General features: G+C 41.4%; 1 protein-coding gene across 2 annotated transcripts in view; it reads right to left on the bottom strand.

The window, feature by feature from the left end:
• Positions 1-1,121: 1,121 nt before the first annotated feature.
• Positions 1,122-23,139, bottom strand: part of PAPPA (pappalysin 1) — a 220,270-nt gene continuing 198,252 nt past the window's right edge. Inside the window, exons 15-22 of one of the 2 annotated variants that reach the window (XM_075260062.1) lie at positions 16,493-16,676; positions 16,132-16,342; positions 15,853-16,024; positions 14,781-14,931; positions 13,349-13,461; positions 8,083-8,154; positions 6,757-6,855; positions 1,122-1,999 (exon numbers count right to left, since the gene is read on the bottom strand). In XM_075260062.1, coding sequence (XP_075116163.1) covers positions 1,895-1,999; positions 6,757-6,855; positions 8,083-8,154; positions 13,349-13,461; positions 14,781-14,931; positions 15,853-16,024; positions 16,132-16,342; positions 16,493-16,676 — 1,107 coding nt within the window. In that variant the 3' untranslated portion in view covers positions 1,122-1,894. Of the gene's footprint in view, positions 2,000-6,756; positions 6,856-8,082; positions 8,155-13,348; positions 13,462-14,780; positions 14,932-15,852; positions 16,025-16,131; positions 16,343-16,492; positions 16,677-23,139 lie in introns of those variants that run through there. The other variant, XR_012711848.1, reaches the window with a different exon arrangement.

Below are 23,139 nucleotides of genomic sequence, written 5' to 3'. Positions count from 1 at the left end.
TAGTAAATTACTGATAAAAAAGAACTTTTTTTTTTTCGTCTTCATTTTTTCATGTACCGAGGAAAGCAAAACGCACATGTAATATTTTCTCACCCATTGAGAAAGATAGACAAGATCAATAGACATGCTCTTAGCCATCACCACGCAGGCAGGGTGGGTATAGCTCTCTGCTTTGCAACTACTTAAACATTACGTCCCTTTAAAAACATATACTTTGCATCTTATTTTTTTTTTGGACCATGCAGTTAAAAAAAATAGTTGCGAAAAATCTTATAATATAGTTTTTTTTTTTTTGCTTTTTTTTTTTTAAACACAGGAAAAAGAACGAAAAACAAAAAAAACTGACAGTTCAAGCCAGTGAAATTGAAACCAGAAAGGAGGTAGCTGAAACCTGCTCTGAAAACACCCTCAGGGAATGCCCTAATCCTTCAGGGATTGAAGAGGTAAAAAAAAAGCTGCCGTCTTAAATAGATCCTGAACCAGGACAATCCCATCGCTTTTGCCGCAAGACCTCTACTTTGACATGCCCAGAATCATGTTCTTGCCTACACAGTGCTTTAACAAACAAGACGCCTATCTTTCAGCAGCAGCCAGTACATAGTATCTATCCCAGGTGAACGAATGACTTGGATGTGTACCCCAAACTGATCGGAGACTTCTCAGCAGCATACAGTTAGCATCGACACACTAGACTGGCCCTCCAAGGCTATTTCATAACAGCACAGTCCAGGCTATCATAAAATAGAACAAAAAAAAAGACACAAAAAATATCGTTGCAACCCCAACCTTATCTACTCGAGGATTAGGAGCCCCCAACGTACATGGTTTACCATATATCATACAAAGCAAATGGTATTGATGTCAAAGGATAATAACTAGCACGTCATCTTCGACCATTCTTAACATGTAATGACCCATACAATGGCGAAATAAAAACAAAAAATAGAAGAAACGAGTAAGGGCAGTGTTCTCTAAAAACAAGAAATCCATAAATAAAGTCTTCATGGACGCAGCCTAAATATAATACTGATACAACCCTCTTCTCTTTTTCTCTCGACAACCCAATGGAGCGGCTGGTAGGAGACGCCGCTCAATCCAATCTAGAAGTGACTCGAAGGTCTCAAAGTGCCACGTCGGACAATACCAGGAGGTTCTAACCCATCTCAAAGTAGCTGATCGTTTTGGTCCCTGTAATTTGTTGGTAAAGGATGAGGCCTGAGGGTGTAATGGCAGGCTAAAAAAGACGAGATTTAAGGCAGACTGGTTGTTTAGGTTGATTTCAACTTGACCTGACACAGTAAGGAGAATGGCTGTATGGGACATAGCAGCAGGAATAGCAGCAACGGTTATGCTCAAACAACTAGTGTTGGGGTTTGGTGGCATCGGGGTAAATGATGTATGTCTGTTATAAGGCAGTTAGACGTCATCCCTAACAGACCTTCCAACAGGAAAAGTGCACAGCTCGAGGTTTGATGGAGAAAAAAACACTAAAGCTTGCATCGACTGCAAACCGAGACATCGTCTTCTCGTTTCATCGGTCACTCCTGTTTCGCCTTGAAATCTTCACAGTCTACCGTCTGCGTGAGAAAAGGAGGACTGAAGCGTCCAGTCTAACTGGCTGAAAATCAATGTGTTTATGGCTTGTGTTTTGTCTTCTTCTGGCCATACCACAGCTTAACACATACGATGTCTGTGTTTGTTCCTTAGGCATTCGTATCGTAATGCATCAATCGCAGCTCTTCATTTCTATAGAAAAATATCAGACTGGTCAGTATGCAATGGTTTCTTATGGAGAAACGCAATCCAATTCAGCAGCTATTATAAAAATAACAGAGGGAATGTGACATGTTTTCCAGTCTGCCATCGGTTGTGGTCATGCGAACTGTACAGAATGCTATCCGTGGTTTGGACTTTGAGTATTTGGATTGTTTTCCTTTGCGTTGGGGTCCAGGCATGCGCACTTCTCCTGTATATCACAGCCCGCAGGAAACGGGATTACCTGTAGAGAAGAAGATTAGGTAAATTCATTTAGTAAATCGTTGGGAAAAGTGAACCTGAGAAGATGTTCTAGTTCAGTTATACTCATTTGCCAGTGAAGAAGGAAATGTGATAACAATTGCACAGAAGTCTATGGAGAAAAAGTGTTAGGAATCAGAAAAAAGAGGGTCAAAGGACCACCATTCCCCTGATAGATAAGGGTTTCATGGGTGGAACTCACACCGATCAGGTATGTAAATAACAATAGCAAGATCATGAAGAAAGCCTGCACCGGTGTATCTGCTCTAACCTCTAAACAATGAACAAGCTAGCAAATCTTATGACAGGATGTAGTTCACAAATACCACACACAAATACAATATCAGTAAGGCATCTCGTGCCAGAGTATCAAAAAAATCAAGTTGCTTTGAAAAGCTGGTCATTTTTCCAAGATGGCTGCCTGTTACAGAAGCTCCAAGCTGAGAGCGAACTTTATCTTTCCTTTTTCACTCTCTTCTGTCTCTATTTACAAAATTCTCTACTCAAGTATCTTTGTACTATGAATAGTTAACTATCTGGACTCAAAAAAAACAACTTGCGGACTATTTCAAAGGTATCCTTTGTGTCTATTGTTTATGCTTGGAAGATGCCTGCAGCCGACAGATTGAAATTTCCTGTGCACACGTGCAGGCTTTGTTACAGCCTAAGAACCAACTAACCCCCCACGAACTAAGGGAAGCATGGCAAGAGAGGCAGATAAGTATGGAGGAGAAACTTGCAATTCTTTCTTTCAAAATACTTTTTGTGTCTATTGTTTATGTTTGGAAGATGCCTGTAGTCGGCAGGCTGTGTGCATGTAGAAGGCTTTGTTACAGCCTAAGAACCTACCCCCCTCCCCGAGTTAAGGGAAGTATGGACAAGAGAGGGAGATAAAGTATGGAGGAATTATCAGCACCCTGTCTCCCTGGAGGGCTTCAGACTTCTTCGGGTGGATAGAACATGTAAGAAGAAAGGCGGAGGGCTTGCGATGAAAGATGGTGCATATTGGGGCATATTGTGGATAAAGAACATCAGTGCTGCAACGATATTGAACTATCACCTGTGAGCATGAGATCTTATTACCTACCAAGGAACTATCACATGTTTTCGTGATAGCTGCATATGTCCCCCACCTCTGCAAAAGCTGCCTCTGCCTGTTATGTCTACATACTGTGCCCCCCTCCTCGTGTCCTCCAACCGCGGTCGGGCTGTATCAACAACATCACTTTGCACAGAGAACTAAATGATCCTGAATTTTTCTTTCTTTCTTTTTAGTTGCTATGACTCCTAGTATCTTTTCTATCTGCTATGAGCTTGTATGTGTTCTTTATTGTAATATATTACTGTATTGTCCATGATGCTGTAACACACTAAATTTTCTCATGGTGGGACTATTAAAGGATTATCGTATCTCTGGATTATCCAGCCCAGAAGATGAGTATGGAGCTCACATCTTTAAATAACTGAGCTGACTTTTGGATGATATTTGTAATTTATTATGTCATCTATTAGTTATAAGAAATTGGATATCTGAAAGTAGTGCTTGGAAAAATATTTATTTTTACCCTTTAGAACAAGAACTACAGATTGGATTATTGAATAATAGTGACAGATATTCCAGCACCTGTATGTGCCTAATGGAATTTTTCTGTAGGTCTGAGCGTACTCATACACATTTAATAAATAATGGCTGAACAAGTATTCAGCTGAAGCTATTCCTCCCCCCCCCCCCCCATACAAAATGCATATTCAGTCAAGTCATGCAGGAAGCCCCTACCAGGCACCTCCGGAGTCCACGTAGCTCCCTAATGGACACAACAATGGAATTAATTGTGTCCAATCCTTCTTACTTCTGCCTGCCATCATTTGTTGAAGGCCCAGAAAGCTGTTTCTTCCAGAACCAGCAGGTTTTGGTCAACTTTGCTCTGACATCTATGGGAGCCTTAAAAGGAATCCATCACTGGGCTGAAGCATATTAAACCAATATCACATAGAGATAGATCACATTAAACTGAATGTAACACCATCTTCCCTATGAAAATACATTCCGCTGTTGCCATTTGGAGCGGGTACAACTTTTAATGGGAAAAAAGGAGCTACATTCAGGTGAGCCTGACCCATCTAACTGCAAAGTGTAGCTTCCATCTCAATTGTTTGCATAACTTAACAGTTGTTGTGATTATAAGAAACTTTGTACTTTATCTTATCAGAGAAAAATGCTCCTTTCTCCTGTTACCAGCTCCACTTCTGCCTGGTAAACTGATCATTACATTGAGAGATCTGTCTTCAGTGTGAAGATTGGTAGAGCTCAGTCTCTGATCAGACACAGAAAGATTTCTTCGGTAGGTCTTCAGTAGGTCTTAGCAAGAGTGAGCTCAGGTGACACAGATATCTTACTGTCATCTCCTCCAGGATACTTCTTTCTCTCTGCTTCTCACTCACTCCTCCTCCCCCTCGCCTCTCCATAGAGTTCTATAAATTCTTCATTCTAGACAGATCTCTCGATAAATTGAGCAGGTTGAAGAGGAGCTGACAAAAGCAGATAGGAACCCCTTCCTCTGATAAGATATATTACCATTTTCAATCCAATCTTTAAATCCAAATATTAATGTAAATGGGTGTTAAAAACGTAATGTGAACGGCGCCTAAGATAACCCATCAGATAATCAGATATTCACGCCACTTCCACGACACATTGCTAACATATGTAGCACATCTTGTATGGCTAGAGCATGCCTCTACCATGTCCTGTAGCATGTTCCTCCGCACAAATCTGTAGAATACTGTGTGGTCTTGAAAAACGAAAATTTCTGGAACAGGAGACAGCATTCTGTTTCTCATTTATCTTTGTCTATAAGGAATCCCTCTGAAAACAAGAACACTCCAGCAGATACGCCCTTACAGAAAGAAGTTTAATAAAAAACATGCAGCGCTGGTAGTAAACACTGATATTTGGTCCAAGTAAAAATGACCAATCTTTAATGTGTCCTCTTCCAATGAAAGTAGCGGCCCTGAGCTGCCTGCACGCTGAGAGACTGGTTACAGATGCAGGTGCTTTATAATGGTGCCAGTTGGCAGAAATTCTATTGACATTCAGAAATGTTTTCTTCTAGTTCGGGAGATACATAAAATGACAATTAGAAGAAAAGTGAAAAAATTTTTTTTGTAGAATGTGAAGATAGAGAAGCGAGTAGTAAACACTTGTAGGCTATCATAGGATACAGGCAGGAGATGCTTCAGCGGGGATGGTGTGCGGGGAATATTACCAGTGACTTCAAAGGGTTATCGCAGTCTTAGCAAGTGACGGCATCATGTTATGCCATACCCACACTTGCTGATTGCCGAATGCTTGTGTCTGCACAGAATGCAGATAGCGAAAAAGTTCAAAGAACCCTTGGTATTCATTGTAGTTAGACCACCACGAAGGAAAGTGAGACTACGTCTTGTAGTATCCTATTAAGATGGCATTACCTGCTATGACTTAAGAATCCTTTTCAGAATGAGGCCCCACGTTGCAGAAACGCAGCTTTTTTTTGTTGCAGATTTTAGGGTAAATTCACATGGGGTTTTTTGGACGGGAACCTGAGGCGGAGGCCGCCTCAGGTTCCAGACCGAAATACGGATAGCCGCCATTGAATATCAGTGCACTGCACCAGCATCCAGTCGCGCACTCCGCTCCGGATTAGGCCAAATGAATGAACCTAGTCGGGAGGAGGGAGTGTCTCCAGGTTTATGTCGTGAAGCAAATTGGTCCGAAGAATGAACATCTTGCTTCTTTTTTTCCGGGAGCTAGAATAAATGGCTACCGGAAAAAAGAACTGACCGGCTCTCATTGATTTCAATGATAGCCGTCTTTTTGGTCAGGATTTTGAGGCGGATATGGTCTCAAAAGCCTGACCAAAAAACCCTTACCCTTACTGTGATTTTTTGAGCCAAAGCCAGGAGCGGAGAAGGGAGCAATGTAAGAGCTTTCTATATATTTCCCATTCCTTTTGTAGCCTTTCCTAGGTTTGGCTCAAAAAACCACTGCAAAATCTGCAATAAAAAAGTGGCGTTTCCGCAACGTGGGGCTTCAGCCTTGGGGAGTTTTCTAGGATCACAATACTAAATGGGTTGTCTGGACTCAAGTCTGTTTCTCATGCTGATCACCTATCCAGATGATAAGACATCATTATGGGACCTGTGAGGATCTCACCCCAAGAACCAGCACAAGGAACAGCTGATCGGTGCAAAGTCTGGGTTTTTGGGTGTCAGACCCCAGAGATTACATACTGATCTTGATTTGGGGCTGGACCCTTTTATGGTCCAACTGTTGGTTGCTCACTGATTATCTTTTTGAAGGAACTCTACACTATGACATTTTTGTTCTCTGTATTGGTCTTTCTACTTGCATGTTGTCTACTTATTGGGGTAGTGGTGATGTAACGTATTGCAGATTCCACCAATGGGATGAATTTGCAACACCCTGAATTGCCGCTGCTGTATAAACAGGTGAGAATGCTAGAAACAATGGTGAGGATGTCCTGCTTCAATCTGATCAGCGCGGGTGCTGAGAGCCATAGACTATCAATATTGTCACCTCAGCCAACCCTTTAACACAGTATCACTTTGTCTTATTGTAGACAAGATAGACATGTTATCTTCAAGATCTTTCTTGAACGGTAACAAGTATTAGATTCATGTGACTTACACATTACTCAAAGATACAATAAACAGAAAAGAGAAAAAATTGTTCCTTACCGTTTTCGTCTTAACAGTGGAGGTGCAGCAATCTCCGCCATCATAGTCACAAAACGCCCAGTTGTTTCCCCCATCACAATAATTGTCGGCAATAAATGGCTGTCACATAACAAGGAATAAAACACGATTAGCTGGCTGTTCCTAATGGTCTAGATCTCTAATGCTTTTATTACATATTCCCCAAGTTTTGTTAAACAGCATTTTCTTTTTCGTGCAGAAATCTAATTTAATTTGACTGTAAATCAAAATACATAAAAGGTTTTTCACTAACAGCAGATTTGATGCAGAATTTCGGCGACTGAAAAAATCTATTTGTATAGACGTGAATGGGCTGTTTCTGCAGGATGTGCTTTCTCCAACCCTTATTCAGCTGAATATGAAACTCCCAAAATTCCCTAATAGAAACGAGCGGACCCCAGGATGAGACTAAAGTTTGTTGCAGCAATTTCTATGACTGACCCATTGATCTGAATGGGGCTTGGGGAAGTGCCATAAACACAACCACATTCAGGTGCATGGAGCTGAATCGCAGTGATTTCTGCAACGGATCTGCTACGTGTTAATATACCCTTAGGGTAAGTTCAGATGGGGTTTTTTAGTCCAGAACCTGAGGTGGAGGCCGCCTCAGGTTCTGATCCAAAAACCAAGTAGCCGCGACTGAAAGCCGATGCACTGCACCGGCATCCAGCCGCGCACTCTGCTCCGGATTAGGCCCAGTGAATTGGTCTAGTCTGGAGGAGGGAGTGTCTTCAAGCCGAATCGTGAGGCGACTCGGCCTGAAGAATGAGCATCTCGCTTCTTTTTTCCTGAGCGGCAACCTTTGATTTCCGTATATGCCTCAAACCCTGACCAAAAAACTCCAGCCTTAGGCTCCAGTCACATGGATTCTGCAGTAGACTCCAATCCAAAATCAGCAGTTGATTCCGCACATGGACTACCGAACACATTTGCAAGCGGTGTGCAGTGAAAGCACACGGAACCCATAGACTAAAATGGGGTCCGTGTGCTTTCCGCGCGCTGCCCGCACGAATCATGCAGACATCAAAGTAGATCAAGATCTACTTTCCTGTCCATATGTTCCCTGCAGAGACCGTGCGGAAAGCACACGGACCCCATTATAGTCTATGGGTTCCGTGTGCTTTCACTACACACCGCTTGCAAATGCGTTCGGTAGTCCGTTCGGGGTCCCCATGCAGACTCCCCCGAACGGATTACCAACACAGATGTGAACCAGGCCTTAGACTTCAGAACATTCTATACATAAATATGACTTCTTTTATCTATAATATTTCCAATACATAAAGAGAACAATCAAATCCAATGTACCTCACACCTCTTGATACAGCGAAGCTCTTCTGGGAGTGGGTACCATTGCTTCCTTCCTGTACAAATAATTTTCTGTAAAAAAAATTAAAAAAATTGAATATTTATATTGTAACTTAGAAGTTATATAACTGAGAACAAAAAACTAAGATATGACATAATAAGAATCCTTTATACCTCAGTCATAACTTGTAAAGCAAAATACATTACTCTTTACAGCTAAAGCCCAATATAGTGAGCTGCAGCCAAATAACACTGCGGGAAAAACCATGGCGAAAACACACTGACATTTTGAACTGGGCCTAAGAAAGTAGGAAAAAATTAAGAAAAGTTGACTTATTCTTTAATGTGTATCTGTCATTTCGTGCAATTTGTAATGTTGTGTATGGGATGGTTTTTTTTATAACATTATTATTATTATTATTATTATTATTGTTATTATTATTATTTATTCATATAGCACCATTAATTCCATGGTGCTGTACATTATTATATTAATTCCATGGTGCTTCTACATTATTATATTACTTCCATGGTGCTGTACATAATTATATTAATTCCATGGTGCTTCTACATTATTATATTACTTCCATGGTGCTGTACATAATTATATTAATTCCATGGTGCTTCTACATTATTATATTATTTCCATGGTGCTGTACATTATTATATTAATCTCGTGGTGCTGTACATTATTATATTAATTCCATGGTGCTTCTACATTATTATATTATTTCCATGATGCTGTACATTATTATATTAATCCCGTGGTGCTGTACATTATTATATTATTTCCATGGTGCTCTACATTATTATATTAATTCCATGGTGTTTGTACATTATAATATTAATTCTATGGTGCTGTACATTATTATATTAATTCCATTGTGCTGTACATTATTATAGTAATTCCATGGTGCTTGTACATTATTATTTTATTTTCATGGTGCTGTACATTATTATATTAATTCCATGATGTTGTACATTACTATATTAATTCTATGGTGCTGGACATTATTATATTAATTCTATGGTGCTGGACATTATTATATTAATTCTATGGTGCTGGACATTATTATATTAATTCCATGATGCTGTACATTATTATATTAATTCCATGATGCTGTACATTTGAGAGTTTACATACAGTGCACATAATATTCAAAACAAATATAGTACTAACAATGACCGACTGGCACAGTGAGGGAAGAGGCATACAGACAGAAAGTGAGGGGGAGACAGTTCAGATGGTGATGTGGTGACAGTAGTGTTATTGGAGGTTGTAGGCCTTCCTGAATAGCTGAGTCTTCAGGGCCTTCTTGAAGCCTGTGATTGTGGGGGTCAGTCTTATGTGTCTTGTTAAGGAGTTCCAGATTATGGGGGAAGCACAGGGAAATCTTGGAGACGGTTGTGTGAGGAGCGGATGAGAGCAGTGGGAGATTAGGTCAGAGATATATGGAGGGGACAGGTTGTGGATGGCTTTGTACAGTATGTCAGCATTAGTATTTTGAACTCTATTCACTGGGCAACAGGTAACCAGTGAAGGGTCTGGCAAAGGGGAGCAGCCGATGATGAACGGGGGGAGAGGTGTATTAAGTGAGCAGCGCAGTTTAAGGTGGACAGGAGGGGGGGGCGAGAGTATTCACTGAGAGGCCATGGAGAAGGGGGTTACAGTAGTCTAAGCAGGAGATAATGAGGTCATGGACGAGCATCTTTGTGGTTTCAGGGGTGAGGAAGGAGCAGAGTCGATGGATGTTCTTGAGTTGGAGGTGGCAGGAGGTGTGGAGGGTTTGAACGTGCGATTTGAAGGATCGGTCAGAGTCTAGGATTATCTCGATGCAGTGGACCCGTGGGACAGGAGTAAGCGTGGTTCCGTTAACTTTGATAGATGGGTCAGGTAGAGGGGCTGTATGGGGTGGGGCAAAGATAATATAGTTATAATATACTTTTTTAAGGACTAAGACTAATAGACTAGACACCAATGTTCATATAGGGGTCCTTAAAATGTGTGCATCAGCACCTAAACATAAAAAAAGTATTTCAATTGACAAAAACAGCAATAGACACAACGAATTATAAGTCACTATAAGTTACAAAATGTAAAATATATTTTATTGCAAAAAAAAAAATAACTACAGAAATAAAAAAAGAGCGTGCCTCTTTATATCTAGGACATATCCAACAACCCACATTGCCAAGTTTAACAAATACTGTAAGTGAAAAACAGATTCACCTTCAGTGATCTCGAGAACTTCCCTGGCTTCTAGCTGACATCCGAGCACCAGACAAGCCCCTTTTTTTTTTGCAAACACTGAATTTGTATTTGAATTGCTAATAAAAGTCTGTAAGCCTGTAAGAATTTCTGGTATGCATCTGTGATTTTTTCTGGGATTTGCAAGTGGGATGCAATTCATGACTGTAGTCAGTATCGTCTATACTGTACATGGAGTGGTGCCCAATCTTGACCTTGGCCAGCCCTGTTTTCCTTCACTTTGTCACCAATTGTACATTACTTTTGGGCCTCCCATGCCTGCCTGGCTGGTGGAACTCGTGCACAAATTTCTGTTAAATCCCTCCACTGCACCCACACTGCCACTGGTGATCCCTCCCAGTTGTCAGAGGAGATGCCTACAGCTGCAAAGGACTCCAGTCCTGCAGCAGTGATCCCACCTATATCAGCCAACCAAACATTTTAGGAATTAGTGTTGCATCTGTTGTAGCTTCTAAGGAATATTACTAGGGCGAAGAATGCAGAAATATTAACATTGATATTTCTATTAACCCACACAGGATAGGAGAAATGTATGACCACAGAGAGACCAACCACTGGAACTCCCACCCATCACGAGAACAGGGCTCTGCCATTTGAATGGAGTGGGGGTCATGTAAACTACTGCTCGAATCAAAGTCTATGGGACTGCCAATGTACTCAGCTAAATCAGTTCCATATACAATAAAGGGATCAGTAATGACCACGTATAACCCCACAGTGGTCGGCCCCTCAACAATGGCTATAATAGTTCTTTGTAGCTAGGTATTCTGGGTAGAGATGAGCGAGTAGTACTCGATCGAGTAGGTATTAGATTGAATACTACGGTATTCAAAATACTCGTACTCGATCGACTACCACTCGCTGTTCGAATGTAGAAGTTCGATGCAGAACCAGCATTGATTGGCCGAATGCTATACAGTCAGCCAATCAATGCTGGTTCCTCTCCTACCTTTAGAAGTCTTCTCCGTGCAGCTTCCCCGCGGCGTCTTCCGGCTCTGAATTCACTCTGCCAGGCATCGGCGCTTGTAGTGAGGGCATGCGCAGTCGGCTCTGCCCAGGCCCGATGCCTGGCAGAGTGAATTCAGAGCCGGAAGATGCTGCGGGGACGCTGCAAGGAGAAGACTTCTCAGAGGATCCAGCCCGACCCTCACTCGTAGACTTGGTAAGTATAATTTGATCGAATGTTGCCTACCCCTGAAACGAGCATTTTCCCCCCATAGACTATAATAGGGTTCAATATTCGATTCGAGTAGTCGAATATTGAGGGGCTACTCGAAACAAATATGGAACCTCCAACATTTTACTGTTCATCTCTAATTCTGGGTAATGTATTGTACACAATTTCAGTAAGAGAGGAAGATTTTCTATTCCTTCGACTACATCTCAATAAGTGGTTAACAAAAAACCCATTGTAGACCCCATGACACTTGATCAGATTGAGTGCCCCTATATCACTGTAGATGAGATTATAAACGCCAGTCTGGGGCAGAAGTTGGACATAATAAGTATCTTTCTCCATCAATTCATAGGACGACGTTCAGTTATATAAATATATTGTGACTCTATTCGGCTCTGAGGTCTCGGTGTAGACACTGCAGTGGATGATATTTGGTACTTAATCATTGAAATTGATATGCCCTTTATGAGTCAGGCATACCACCACATCACTAAGTCTTTGTAAGTGAATAGAATAAATGAGAACAAGTAAGGTCAGGGAGGAGGGTGTCTCCAGACGACTTATGATGCATTATAATTCCCTTCGCGACAAAGCAAGTTGCACCTCATTTATTTTCATGCGGCCACTCAAGCTGTCCAGTGTCTGAAAGTAATAGACATCAGATCCTGTTATACTGTAGGATGACATCAGCATTGTGAAACAATCTAATTCCATCATTAAATTTAGAACTATGCCAGGTGCCACAGGGACTTCGGACAATCTTCTATTTCCTAAAAATGCCACTACGTCATCCAGTGCGGAAAGTATTGAAACATTTCTCTGGTTTCATTTATTTTCATATCTTTTGGACCGAATGTAACAAAAGCTTTGACCTAGAGTCACCCATGAAACACTATGATAGTCGAGATTCTAGGGCTAGTACGCCAATCTAACAGTTATACCTTGCCTCACCTCTTGTGGGCATCCTTGTAGCATCTGGTGGTTCCTTGGGATCCCCTTCCTGTCTCTTCGTCACAGTCACCAATGAGTCCTATGATTGGGCCTCGGTATTTACAATGGGTGGACCAATGTCATGAAACTTTAACCAAGCATTAGTCAGAGGCCGGAAGAGAATGCCGGGACACCGCCGGATGCCATGCCATGAGCATGCCCAGGAGAGGTGAGTATAACTGTGTTATGTTGCTGCACCTCTCCAGGGCATCAATTCATTGTATTCTGGGGTCTGAAGAGACCCTACTATTGAATTCACTTAATTACCAGTTGTATTTCAAGTAATGACATGGTATTAGCAAAATAGCCTTGGCCCACAGAGGATCATACATAGCCTAAGGGTAAGTTCACACGGGGTTTTTTGGATCGGAACCTGAGACAGAGGCCGCCTCAGGTTCCGATCCAAAAACTGGGTTGTCACGACTGTAAACCGATGCACTGCACCGGCAACCAGCCGCGTACTCTGCTCCAGATTAGGCCCAATGAATGAATGAGGGAGTGTCTTCAGGCCAAATCGCGAGGCGACTCGCTCTTCCCGGCTCCTGGAAAAAAGACCTGAGCGGCTCCCATTGATTTCAATGGGAGCTGTCTTTTTGGTCAGGGCTGTGAGGCGGATACGGCCTCAAAACCCTGACCAAAAAAACCCCGTGTGAACTTACCCTAACACGTCTGTCCTATCCAACGACTTCAACATCTTAAAAAATCTCGAAGCGTTGATCTAAAACCCAACCAGGACACCAACAAAATAACAATTCTTCTATCGAACCGTATTAAACAAATGAATCAATCTATCAATGACCTGTAGAGAACTCTACGCCTACACGACTAACCTGCACTCTTTTAGGATTCATCCAATGCTGCAGGTTCCTTTCGGTCACATTGGGTGGCATGATGACGACTTCTTTCTTTTCATCCTCCAAACACGTGACGTTGCATTCAGCTCCTTTTTATGCAGACGAAATATATGTGAGTAACAATCTGTATAGAAGTTCTCATTTAGGTGACATTCATACTAGAATGGTTCATTTCCCATATACTTGTTATCACCCGCTGATCTATATTAGCTATTCAGATACTGTAGTTTTGCATCGGATTATAGGCATCTAACCAGTATTCCGCAGGAAACCATTTTTGATTCCGGACTCACAAGTTACCATTCCCTGGTATATGATTAATGAGATTACCGTGTCATTATGAAAAAGGAATAATCTAGTGTTATGTATAGGTGCTGCGTAAATGGAAGGACGAGGGCTCCGCTTTTGTGACTCACCATTTTATTACCGCACGCTGAGCTCATCGAGGTTTCAGCTACTACCCTCCAGAGAGATATAGAATCGAATTTGCGAGGCGTGCATTTACAGCATAGAAATAATAATGGCTGAGAACTAGCTGAGCTTTGAGGCACATAAACCCTCATATAAATAACGTTTCCTAATTCCACCTGCTTTCCATCATACTATCCGGACAAGTCATTCCTACTGATGTCACTGGGTGGCAAAATACATTGCTTGTATTGGATACCAACAAAAAAGTCCAAAATATCATTTTGGAAGTCAATTCATGTTTTGCAAAGATTTTAATTTCACTTTATAATTTGATTTTTCTCGGTATTAGAAGTGTAATAATAGCCATAACTATCTTTGTGCATTCGATATACTGTATTTCAGCCAGAGACTTGTATAGTCTGCCTAGTCTTGTTATTTCTCCATCATTTTGGTTCATTTTCTCTCTAGGGGTTGCTTCTCATTTTAAGAGCTCCAGGTGGTTACAGGACGGAGACTCATATTCAGACAATGCTTCACGGGATGCAAAATAGGCAAACGTGTTCTCATCCATAAGAAGTTATTAAAACTATTTCATGCCAGCCAGACTTCTAAATGGAAGGAGAACCAATTTGTAGGCAGCTAACCCTTCTGGAGTACAAAGCAGAATAAAGCAGCTTGGGGGCACTGCTGCTCTTCAAAAACATGGCCGCTCTTTCTTGTGGAAGAGTCTCTGGTACGGCTGCTATGAGATACATGTTTTTCACTTTAGAGAATTTGTATAATATTGGGCAGGTATGATGTAAGAGCGATGATGTGTACTTGATCATTCAGATACTTGATCATTTAGATTCCCCTCTCTGCAGCTCCCTCTCCCCTCTCACAGCATAAGACAACAGGATAGCGCCTTTCCACTTCTCCTCTTATAACATACAGATACTGAGTAGGAGAATCTATAAACTACATTTCTTTTCACTTTGGAGATTGCATTAGGACATACCAATTTCATATCCTTGTGCACAGTCTATCACCAATGGGTCAATAGCAGAAAGGTGGGGAGGTTCACAAGGTCCTTTCATAGAGTCACACAATTGAAAACTACCGCTCCAGGTCCCATCCTTTTGACAGTGGATAACATTATGTCCAAAGTCCTGCAACAAGACATTTATTAAATACCAGTCTTCAGAAACAATAAGAATGATAATTCCTTGAGGTGGACTCTGTTCTATTTCCACTATATTGTTCACAAATGATGGATGAAACGATATATAAAAAATTTCCCTTTACCTCTATACATGGCATAGCGGACCTTGATCAACAAGGCCTATATAATGGGGAAGACTTACTAAACTGGTTTGATCTCCTTCCAGATTTCCTTTGATGGCCAGCAGTCTGTGTATCATAAATTTTTGGTGCACTGGATTAAGACACGTGAGGAAGATTTATGATACACAGCCTTCCACCATCAGAATGGAGAAAATGAACCTTTAATGACAAAAGCAGTTGTAACTTGTGAGTAAAAGGGGGCAGGATTACTTTGTGGGGGCCACCAAGAGGGTGTTGGAATGATGAGAAGCTTGTGTGCACAGACAAGTTGTGAACAAGTCTTCATGGTGGTTCAGGACCAGACAAAGAAAGGGAATAGAGATGAGCGAGTATATTTGATTGAATACCTCTGCCGCATAGCTCCCAGTGCCAGGGAAGGTGAGAGGGGCAGTAAAAATTCGATGCCTCGGAAGTGTTTTTGCACGAGGAGCTATGCAGCGGAGGTATTTGATCGAATATACTCGCTCATCTCTAAAAGGGAAGTGTAAGATATGTTGTGTAGAGCGGCCCAAACTGTGCTTTTGCACTAGGGCCACAAGACTTCAGTTTTGCCCGTTTGTCAGGAGGTCAGGAGAAATTATCTGCCTAGCTTTATTAATATGCAGTATGGCGCCATGTGACCAATGGATGTGATGTTATTGCCTAAGAGGAGCTCAATATTCCAATCCCAGTTAACCCCTTTAAGTTACCACAAATATGAGCCAACCTTTCATTCCGATCCCTAGTAATACGCGTTAAAGACTCACCGACTGGTTATTGCCGTCATTGCATGGCAGTCTACATTCACTGTTGTACTGAAATCCATTGGTGCACTGGTAAAGTCCTATGAACTTGATATGAGGAGGTTCGCACATTACAGGGACACATTCTGTATATTTCCAGTCCCCATCCTTAGTGCACTGAATTTTAAATGCCTTCCTTCCCCAAAGGAAAATAAAAACATAAGCAAATGTGAGTACGGTCACTACATGTAACACATATGTGCTAAGAAACAGACGGGGTTAAATCATAAAAGTCTCACTTACTTCCTTATCTTCTTTGATGTGTCAGGTACATAATATCCCACCTTACACTTATATTTGCAGGACGTGCCCACCTTGAGGCCATGATCAATGCAGCGCTCTGTCAACAGGTAAGCATTCGGCAGAGGTGGTGGCGCCATGCACATAAGCTCACAGATGGCCTCTGGAAAGGACCAGAGACCATCCTCCATGCAAGTCAGTACATTTTTAGTACCTACAAAGAAACAGCAATGAATACAATTATTTTCAGGTCACATAAATTGAAGCCAAAGGGTCACAGGACTCCTAGTAAGGAGATCTCAGGGGATTGTTAAAAGAATCTTTATGTTAATTCTGGATATTAAAGAGATTATAGTTTTGTTACCTCTCATTTGAGCAGGGTGGTAACACTGAAAGGTGCATTGCTTTCCATAGGTGGTGCCATATGGACAATAGAATGATGCATGGTAGATGTGGTTCTTGTCAGGTGGGCCGCAGTCTACGGGTTCACAGGTCACCTGTCTGCTCCACTTTCCATCTCTGCAGGTTATTAGAATTTGAGAATCAATCTAAAGAAATAGAAAAAAAATAGTAAATGTGTCAGAAAATAAAAATCAGCTGTTCATAGGGTATGTTATAGCATTAATACATTAGTTTGTCAACAGGTAATTCTTATATTTCACCCCTAAATAATCTTGCAAAAAGCTCCATTGTGAACATTCCTTGTCAAGGAGTCCCTGCTTATTACAAGTGCCGCCACTAAGAGTACTGAAAACAGATAACAATCTTAGTATGTCAAGGAGTCCCTGCTTATTCCAAACGCCGCCACTAGGAGTACTGAAACCATACAACAATCTTAGTATGTCAAGGAGTCCCTGCCTATTCTAAGCGCCGCCACTAAGAGTACTGAAACCATACAACAATCTTAGTATGTTAAGGAGTCCCTGCTTATTCCAAGTGCCAGCACTAGAAGTACTGAAACCAGACAAAAATCTTAGTATGTCAAGGAGTCCCTGCTTATTCCAAACGCCGCCACTAGGAGTACTGAAACCATACAACAATCTTAGTATGTCAAGGAGTCCCTGCTTATTACAAGCGCTGCCACTAAGAGTACTGAAACCAAACAACAATCTTATTATGTCAAGGAGTCCCTGCTTATTCCAAACGCCGCCACTAGGAGTACTGAAACCAGACAACAATCTTAGTATGTCAAGGACTCTCTACTTATTCCAAGCACCGCCACTAAGAGTACTGAAACCAGACAACAATCTTAGTATGTCAAGGAGTCTCTGCTTATTCCAAACGCCGCCACTAAGAGTACTGAAACCAGATAACAATCTTAGTATGTCAAGGAGTCCCTGCTTATTCCAAACGCTGCCACTAGGAGTACTGAAACCAGACAACAATCTAAGTATGTCATGGAGTCCCTGCTTATTCCAAGCGCTGCCACTAGGAGTACCAAAACCAGACAACAATCTTTCTATAACTTATATATGTACAATAAGTGATCCTTCTTTGTCATTATTTCAGTCAGAATTGGAATTATAAACTATTTGATGCTTTTCTGACTATTCCCATTCATTGCAGTTGCCATAAAATGCACCCCCACTACTGCGCTGCCCATACAGATAATAGGTCCCCACACAAAATGTGTAGCAGGATTACTCAACTACACATACAGTTTACATCTTGTTGGTCTATTATAGGCACCGTTCTCCATTCGTACGATTTGCATTTCATATACTAACATCACAAGAATTACAAGCCAGAACGGCACACTTCGTGCTCTCCCAGCATTCGGCGTCCAGGAGCGTTCTAGAGCGATGACAATGTAGTAGAATATTTCCATGTTCTGCCATATGTGTGTTCAAGGCGTCGGGAGTATTTTTCAGCTTACATCAAAAGACTTGGATGGCTTCAATGCCAAAACACCTCAGTGGCTTCCACGGAAGTTTTGACCTGTCTGGCTTTGATAAAGGATTATTTTAGAGAGCGTCATGGCAAGCCTTAGCCTACGACGTGCCACACACAAACAAAACACGCTGATCGTTTACACATGGACGCCAGTATGTTTCTAGAACCAGCGCACTCTTGTGTTTATCATAAAAGTCATTTCACAAGTAGGCCCGGCGTGTTTATAAGACGTGTGAAAATGTTTATGAGGAACATAACAAGTCTTAGAATCACTTATCTCCAGCCAGGCTGCTACTAGGTGCGGAAAGATTTCACACAATGGAGATAACGGAGAATTCTAGGCTGGAATTATGTTCTTGTCGTTTTCTGGACCACTTTATCAATCTCTCACTTTGCTCTTGAGGGATTCTGGCCCACTCCTCTTTATAACATCGCCTCAGTCCACCAACGTCAGTGGGCATTTGGCCCTGCACAACTCTCTTATGGTCTGATTTTTTGTGAAGATTTTGCGGTGAGCCAATTTTTATGAGCCAATCCCACGGGTGGAATCAATTGGAAACCGAAATATAAATTCTTGTTTATATTTCCTGTTCTTATTGAATCCACTCCTGGCTTTGGCTAGAAAAACTGCAGCAAAATCTGGACCGAAAAGCAACATAAACTCATGTCTCCAGTCTTACTGCGAAATGTCTATATATTCCATTGGAAGCCTAACACAATTCATCTCACATATGACATTGTCATGGTCAAAAAGATCCAGAAAGTTGAGACATGAGGAGTTGTTTGACAAGGCCCTCACATTGTTAAGGACCTAGACTGGAATTTTTTTTTTTACTATTATAGCAGTGAGGCCATGGGCTATGCCAAAGACTGATGTTATGGTGGATTCCTTGTACAAGGTATAGAGGGGCCTGGATGCCCTTCTCAAAAGGAAAAATATTCCAGGTTATGGTATAACATTTTTGGAGAAGAGAAATTGATCCAGAGTTTGAGGGTAAGTTCACACTGGGTCTTTTGGTCTGGAGTTTGAGGCCATATCTGCCTCAAACTCCTGACCAAAAAACCCAGTATGAACTTACTCTTATTCTGCTTGCCAAATTTAGATATTTGGCATCAGCCTGAAGAGGTTTTTCCTTCCTCTGTAGGGTTATAGATTGACTTGACGGACCTAGAACATCTTCCAACCTCATCTGCTATGTTACTAGGTCACCAACAAATTGGTTGAGGGTAGGGAAGCAGCAAAAAAACAAAATAAAACATGACATTCAGCTCTTCTTCACCCAACTATCCCAACAATGTGGCCCCAGAACAATTTGTCAGTCACCAGTTTTGGCGATCCAGCAATGACATCAATGGTTTCCCATATGGCCACTGCAGCCAATCCCTGGTCTCCACAATTACGTATCGTACTTGGTTACATCATCGCTGAAGCACTGATACCTCCTCAATGATGCCATACATGACTATTGCAAGTAACCAATGAGGCCAATAACCGGTTGCAGTGTCCAAGCAGAACCCACAGAACCTATGGCAGTCACGAACCTGAATGTCGCTGCATTTACAAACTGCAACCGAGCTCAGATAGATACATGGCCTCCTTTCTGGCCATGGATCCCGCAGAGAGTCTCAGTTCGGTTCCTTGTTCTCCTTGACCTTTGACCTGAACATGAGCATGTCAACCAATCAGTGACTGAGCAGGGATAATCTGTTCCTCATTGGCTTCTGATTGGCTGAAGGGTTCGTGCCTAGGCAGAGAGTAAACAAGAACTGCGAATCCAAACGGAGACTCTGCTGGATCCCAGGCCAAGCGGATGGGTTTGTATGTGCTATTTATTCATTTAATTCTCCTTAAAACATAAACCGGAACACCCCTTTAAGACCCAATCACTTATATAGGCCCAGTCCATATCTTATGCCCTTGATAAGAAAGGCTATTCTATATAATGGAGCCCTGGGTAAGTCAGCCTGACACATTGTACTATATGTAGTCTATTATGTGGTCAATATAATAGGATTATAGGTTGGACCTGCATCTTATTTCTACCTATATATGCTGCCTGCTCAGAAAGTGCTCATAGCATTCATAGACCCGTATTAGCAATGATACTTGTAGCTACAGTAAAGTGCAGCAGATGGCAGTATTGAAATAGTACAGTACGCTATAAAAAAAACTAACAAGGGTGGACGCTAATACTCTACATGGTGCAGATGCAGCTCCCATTATTGTATCACATTGCACAAAATTACACATCTGACATCAGAGTAATGCCACTGACATAGTGTGCCATTAGACGGTAACTGGTTCCAAGTGTAATACAATGTGCGGCGTCAGACACAGGGCTAAATGTGAAGCCAGGAAACTCCTCTTTCCCTTTACAATCTTGTTTCCAAACAACCCCTATAGTATACGGGGCTCTGCACAGCATTGCACTACTTTACTGCATTGAAGTGGGCTGGTGTGTTGTCCATGCTGCAGAAACGGTTGACCTGGTACTTGCAATCCACTCATCTGTTTTAGACTAAAACCCACACTGCATTTTTGCTGCTGCGGAAACACCATGGCTATAAACGTTGTGTTTGAGATTCTGGCTGATCCCATCCACACATTGCAAAAACAAAAATCTTTTTCAAAAAAACCTACGTTTTTGCAAATCGCAGCATGTCTTTTATACCCGTGGAATTGCTGGTGTTTTCCCTATAGGTATGACAAGGCTGAGGCTCCACGTTGCGGCAGCACAGCTTTTTTTGTTGCAGATTTTGCAGCCAAAGTCAAGAATGGTTACAAAAAGAATGGGAAACATATAGGAAGTTCTTATACCTTCTCCTGGCTTTGGCTCAAAAAACTGCAGCAAAATCTGCAACAAAAAAAGCTGCATTTACGCAACGTGGGGTTTCAGCCCTAGGGAAGACTGTAAAGAAAAATGCTGCGGAAATAATCGTGATTTGTTTCGACAGTGCTTTTTTTCTGCAGGGTTTCTTTGCTGTGTTTCGCAATGTGGGCCTTAGTCTTATAGAATACAAAGAGGATGTTTCTCTGGTAGATCCTGACATGTCCTTTTATTGTTCAATGGCATACATGGCATGCAGTGCTATATTGTTCCTGTATGGTCAGCCACAACTTTCCCTGTTGGATAAACTGACATACTAAGAATCCAAACAATTATTGGTTGCTATTAGTATATAAGGCATCAGTGGCACAAGGAAAAATATTGTATCTGCCAGTCTGCACTGAGACAACTCTGAGCATGTTACATAGATGTACACACATACAGTACACACATATACAGCCATGTTTTTGAAGTCCTATCTTCTCCAACTCTTTGCCTCTTTCAGTAGAGGCTGATCCACTGATTCTGGCACAGCTGGCACCATTCTCCTATAGAGAACCTAATATCTCTTTATTCCCCAGCCCAGACTCAGGCCAGCAGACAACCCAGGATTGCCCACCTGGCAGTAGAAAGCCTACTTTGCAAATAGTGTGCTGGAAGTGACAGCACCGATGTCTCAGGAATGGTGGGGTCATAGAAAAATTTCCAACATTGCCAGAATCATTGAATCAGAAGAATGGAAAGAGTTGGAGGTGGTGATAGGTCCTCTCTAACCTTTATTTTTAGTGCCCTTAGGTGGTTTGATCGCCCATACAATATACATACTGCAATGTTTCTGTATATTTTGATGTTCTGAATGGGAAGAAGGGACAAAGCCTATGGAGACACCTCTGCCATGTTCCTATCTCTCCGAGAACAAAAAATCCTAAATGTTACAATCCAATGTACTTGATCCTTCTCTCCTGTGACATTTGCCATCAAGAGAGAGCCAAGAGGTCCCCGTACACATTAGATGGTCTGCTAGTCCCATTAGAGTAGCCGCTTTGGCCAATATATGTCTAATGTGTGCGACCAGCTTAAGAAGAGCAGGCTATGAACTGTGCAGTAAAACCTCTAAATCCATTACATCGTAATGTAACCCATGTATCTGAACCCTACAAATTGTACAGCGCTGCGGAATATGTTGGCGCTATATAAATAAAATTTATTATTATTATATTATTATTATCGTGTCTTAGAGTCTCGTCTTATCTGCCGGTTGATTTTTCCGTGCGCAGAAATGACTCGTTATAGACTATGATGTGCGTTGCTTTTTATGTTTGTGCAGCTGAATTGCTTATGTTTGTTCTTGGATATTTTTTATTGTATTGTGCGCCAGCTAAATTTCCCATTCTCTAACACGTAGTGTCTATTTGATTAACAGTCCCCATAAGAGAACAACTGTTGTATCTATAGAAAATGCTGAATGCTCATTTGTTTTACCCGCTGAACCATATGTTACTACATACTCCGTGCACTAAATGCGTCTGAAATGTCAGATTCATCTCAGCATGAGTTTCATGGAAGATCTCACATAGATGTCCGATACACCAGATAGACACTAGACCCCTTTATTTATCACTACCTGAACCTGTTCCCACCGTAGCCAATTTTCGACTCTATAACGTTTATATTTTTTCATTCATATGGCTGTATAAGGGGCTTGTTTTTTCTGGACCAGTTCTGCTTCTAATGGCGCCATTTAATATTCCACGTGATGTACTGGGAATCCAGAAAATAATTCTATAGGGGTGAAATTGAATAAAAATAAAATCAGTTGTGACATTATTTTTCTTAATGTAGATTGTCAGCCCCATATAGGGATCACAATGTACAATTTTTTCCTATCAGTATGTCTTTGTAGCATGGGAGAAAAGCCACGTAAACCCAGGGAGAACATACAAACTCCTTGAAGATGTTGTCCTTGGCAGGATTTGAACCCAGGACTCCAGCACTGCAAGGCTGCAGAGCTAACCACTGGGCCACCATGTTACCCACAGTCGTGCCATTTTCTTTCAGTTTTTGTTTTTGCAGTGTGTAACATGTGATAAAAATGATAGGTTACCTTTATTCTGCTGTACAGTATTACGGTGATGTCCAATTTATATAGTTTTTATTATATTTTATACCTTTAAAAAAAAAAAATTAAAACTTTTTTTCAAAACAAAAGTTATTTTTGTTGCCATTTATTTTTTTAAATGTAGATTGTAAGCCCCATATAGGGTTCACAATGTACATTAGTATGTCTTTC

This window comes from Leptodactylus fuscus, chromosome 11, assembly GCF_031893055.1.
Source record: "Leptodactylus fuscus isolate aLepFus1 chromosome 11, aLepFus1.hap2, whole genome shotgun sequence".
Taxonomy (NCBI): domain Eukaryota; kingdom Metazoa; phylum Chordata; class Amphibia; order Anura; family Leptodactylidae; genus Leptodactylus; species Leptodactylus fuscus.
This window is presented reverse-complemented; position numbering and strand designations above follow the sequence as displayed.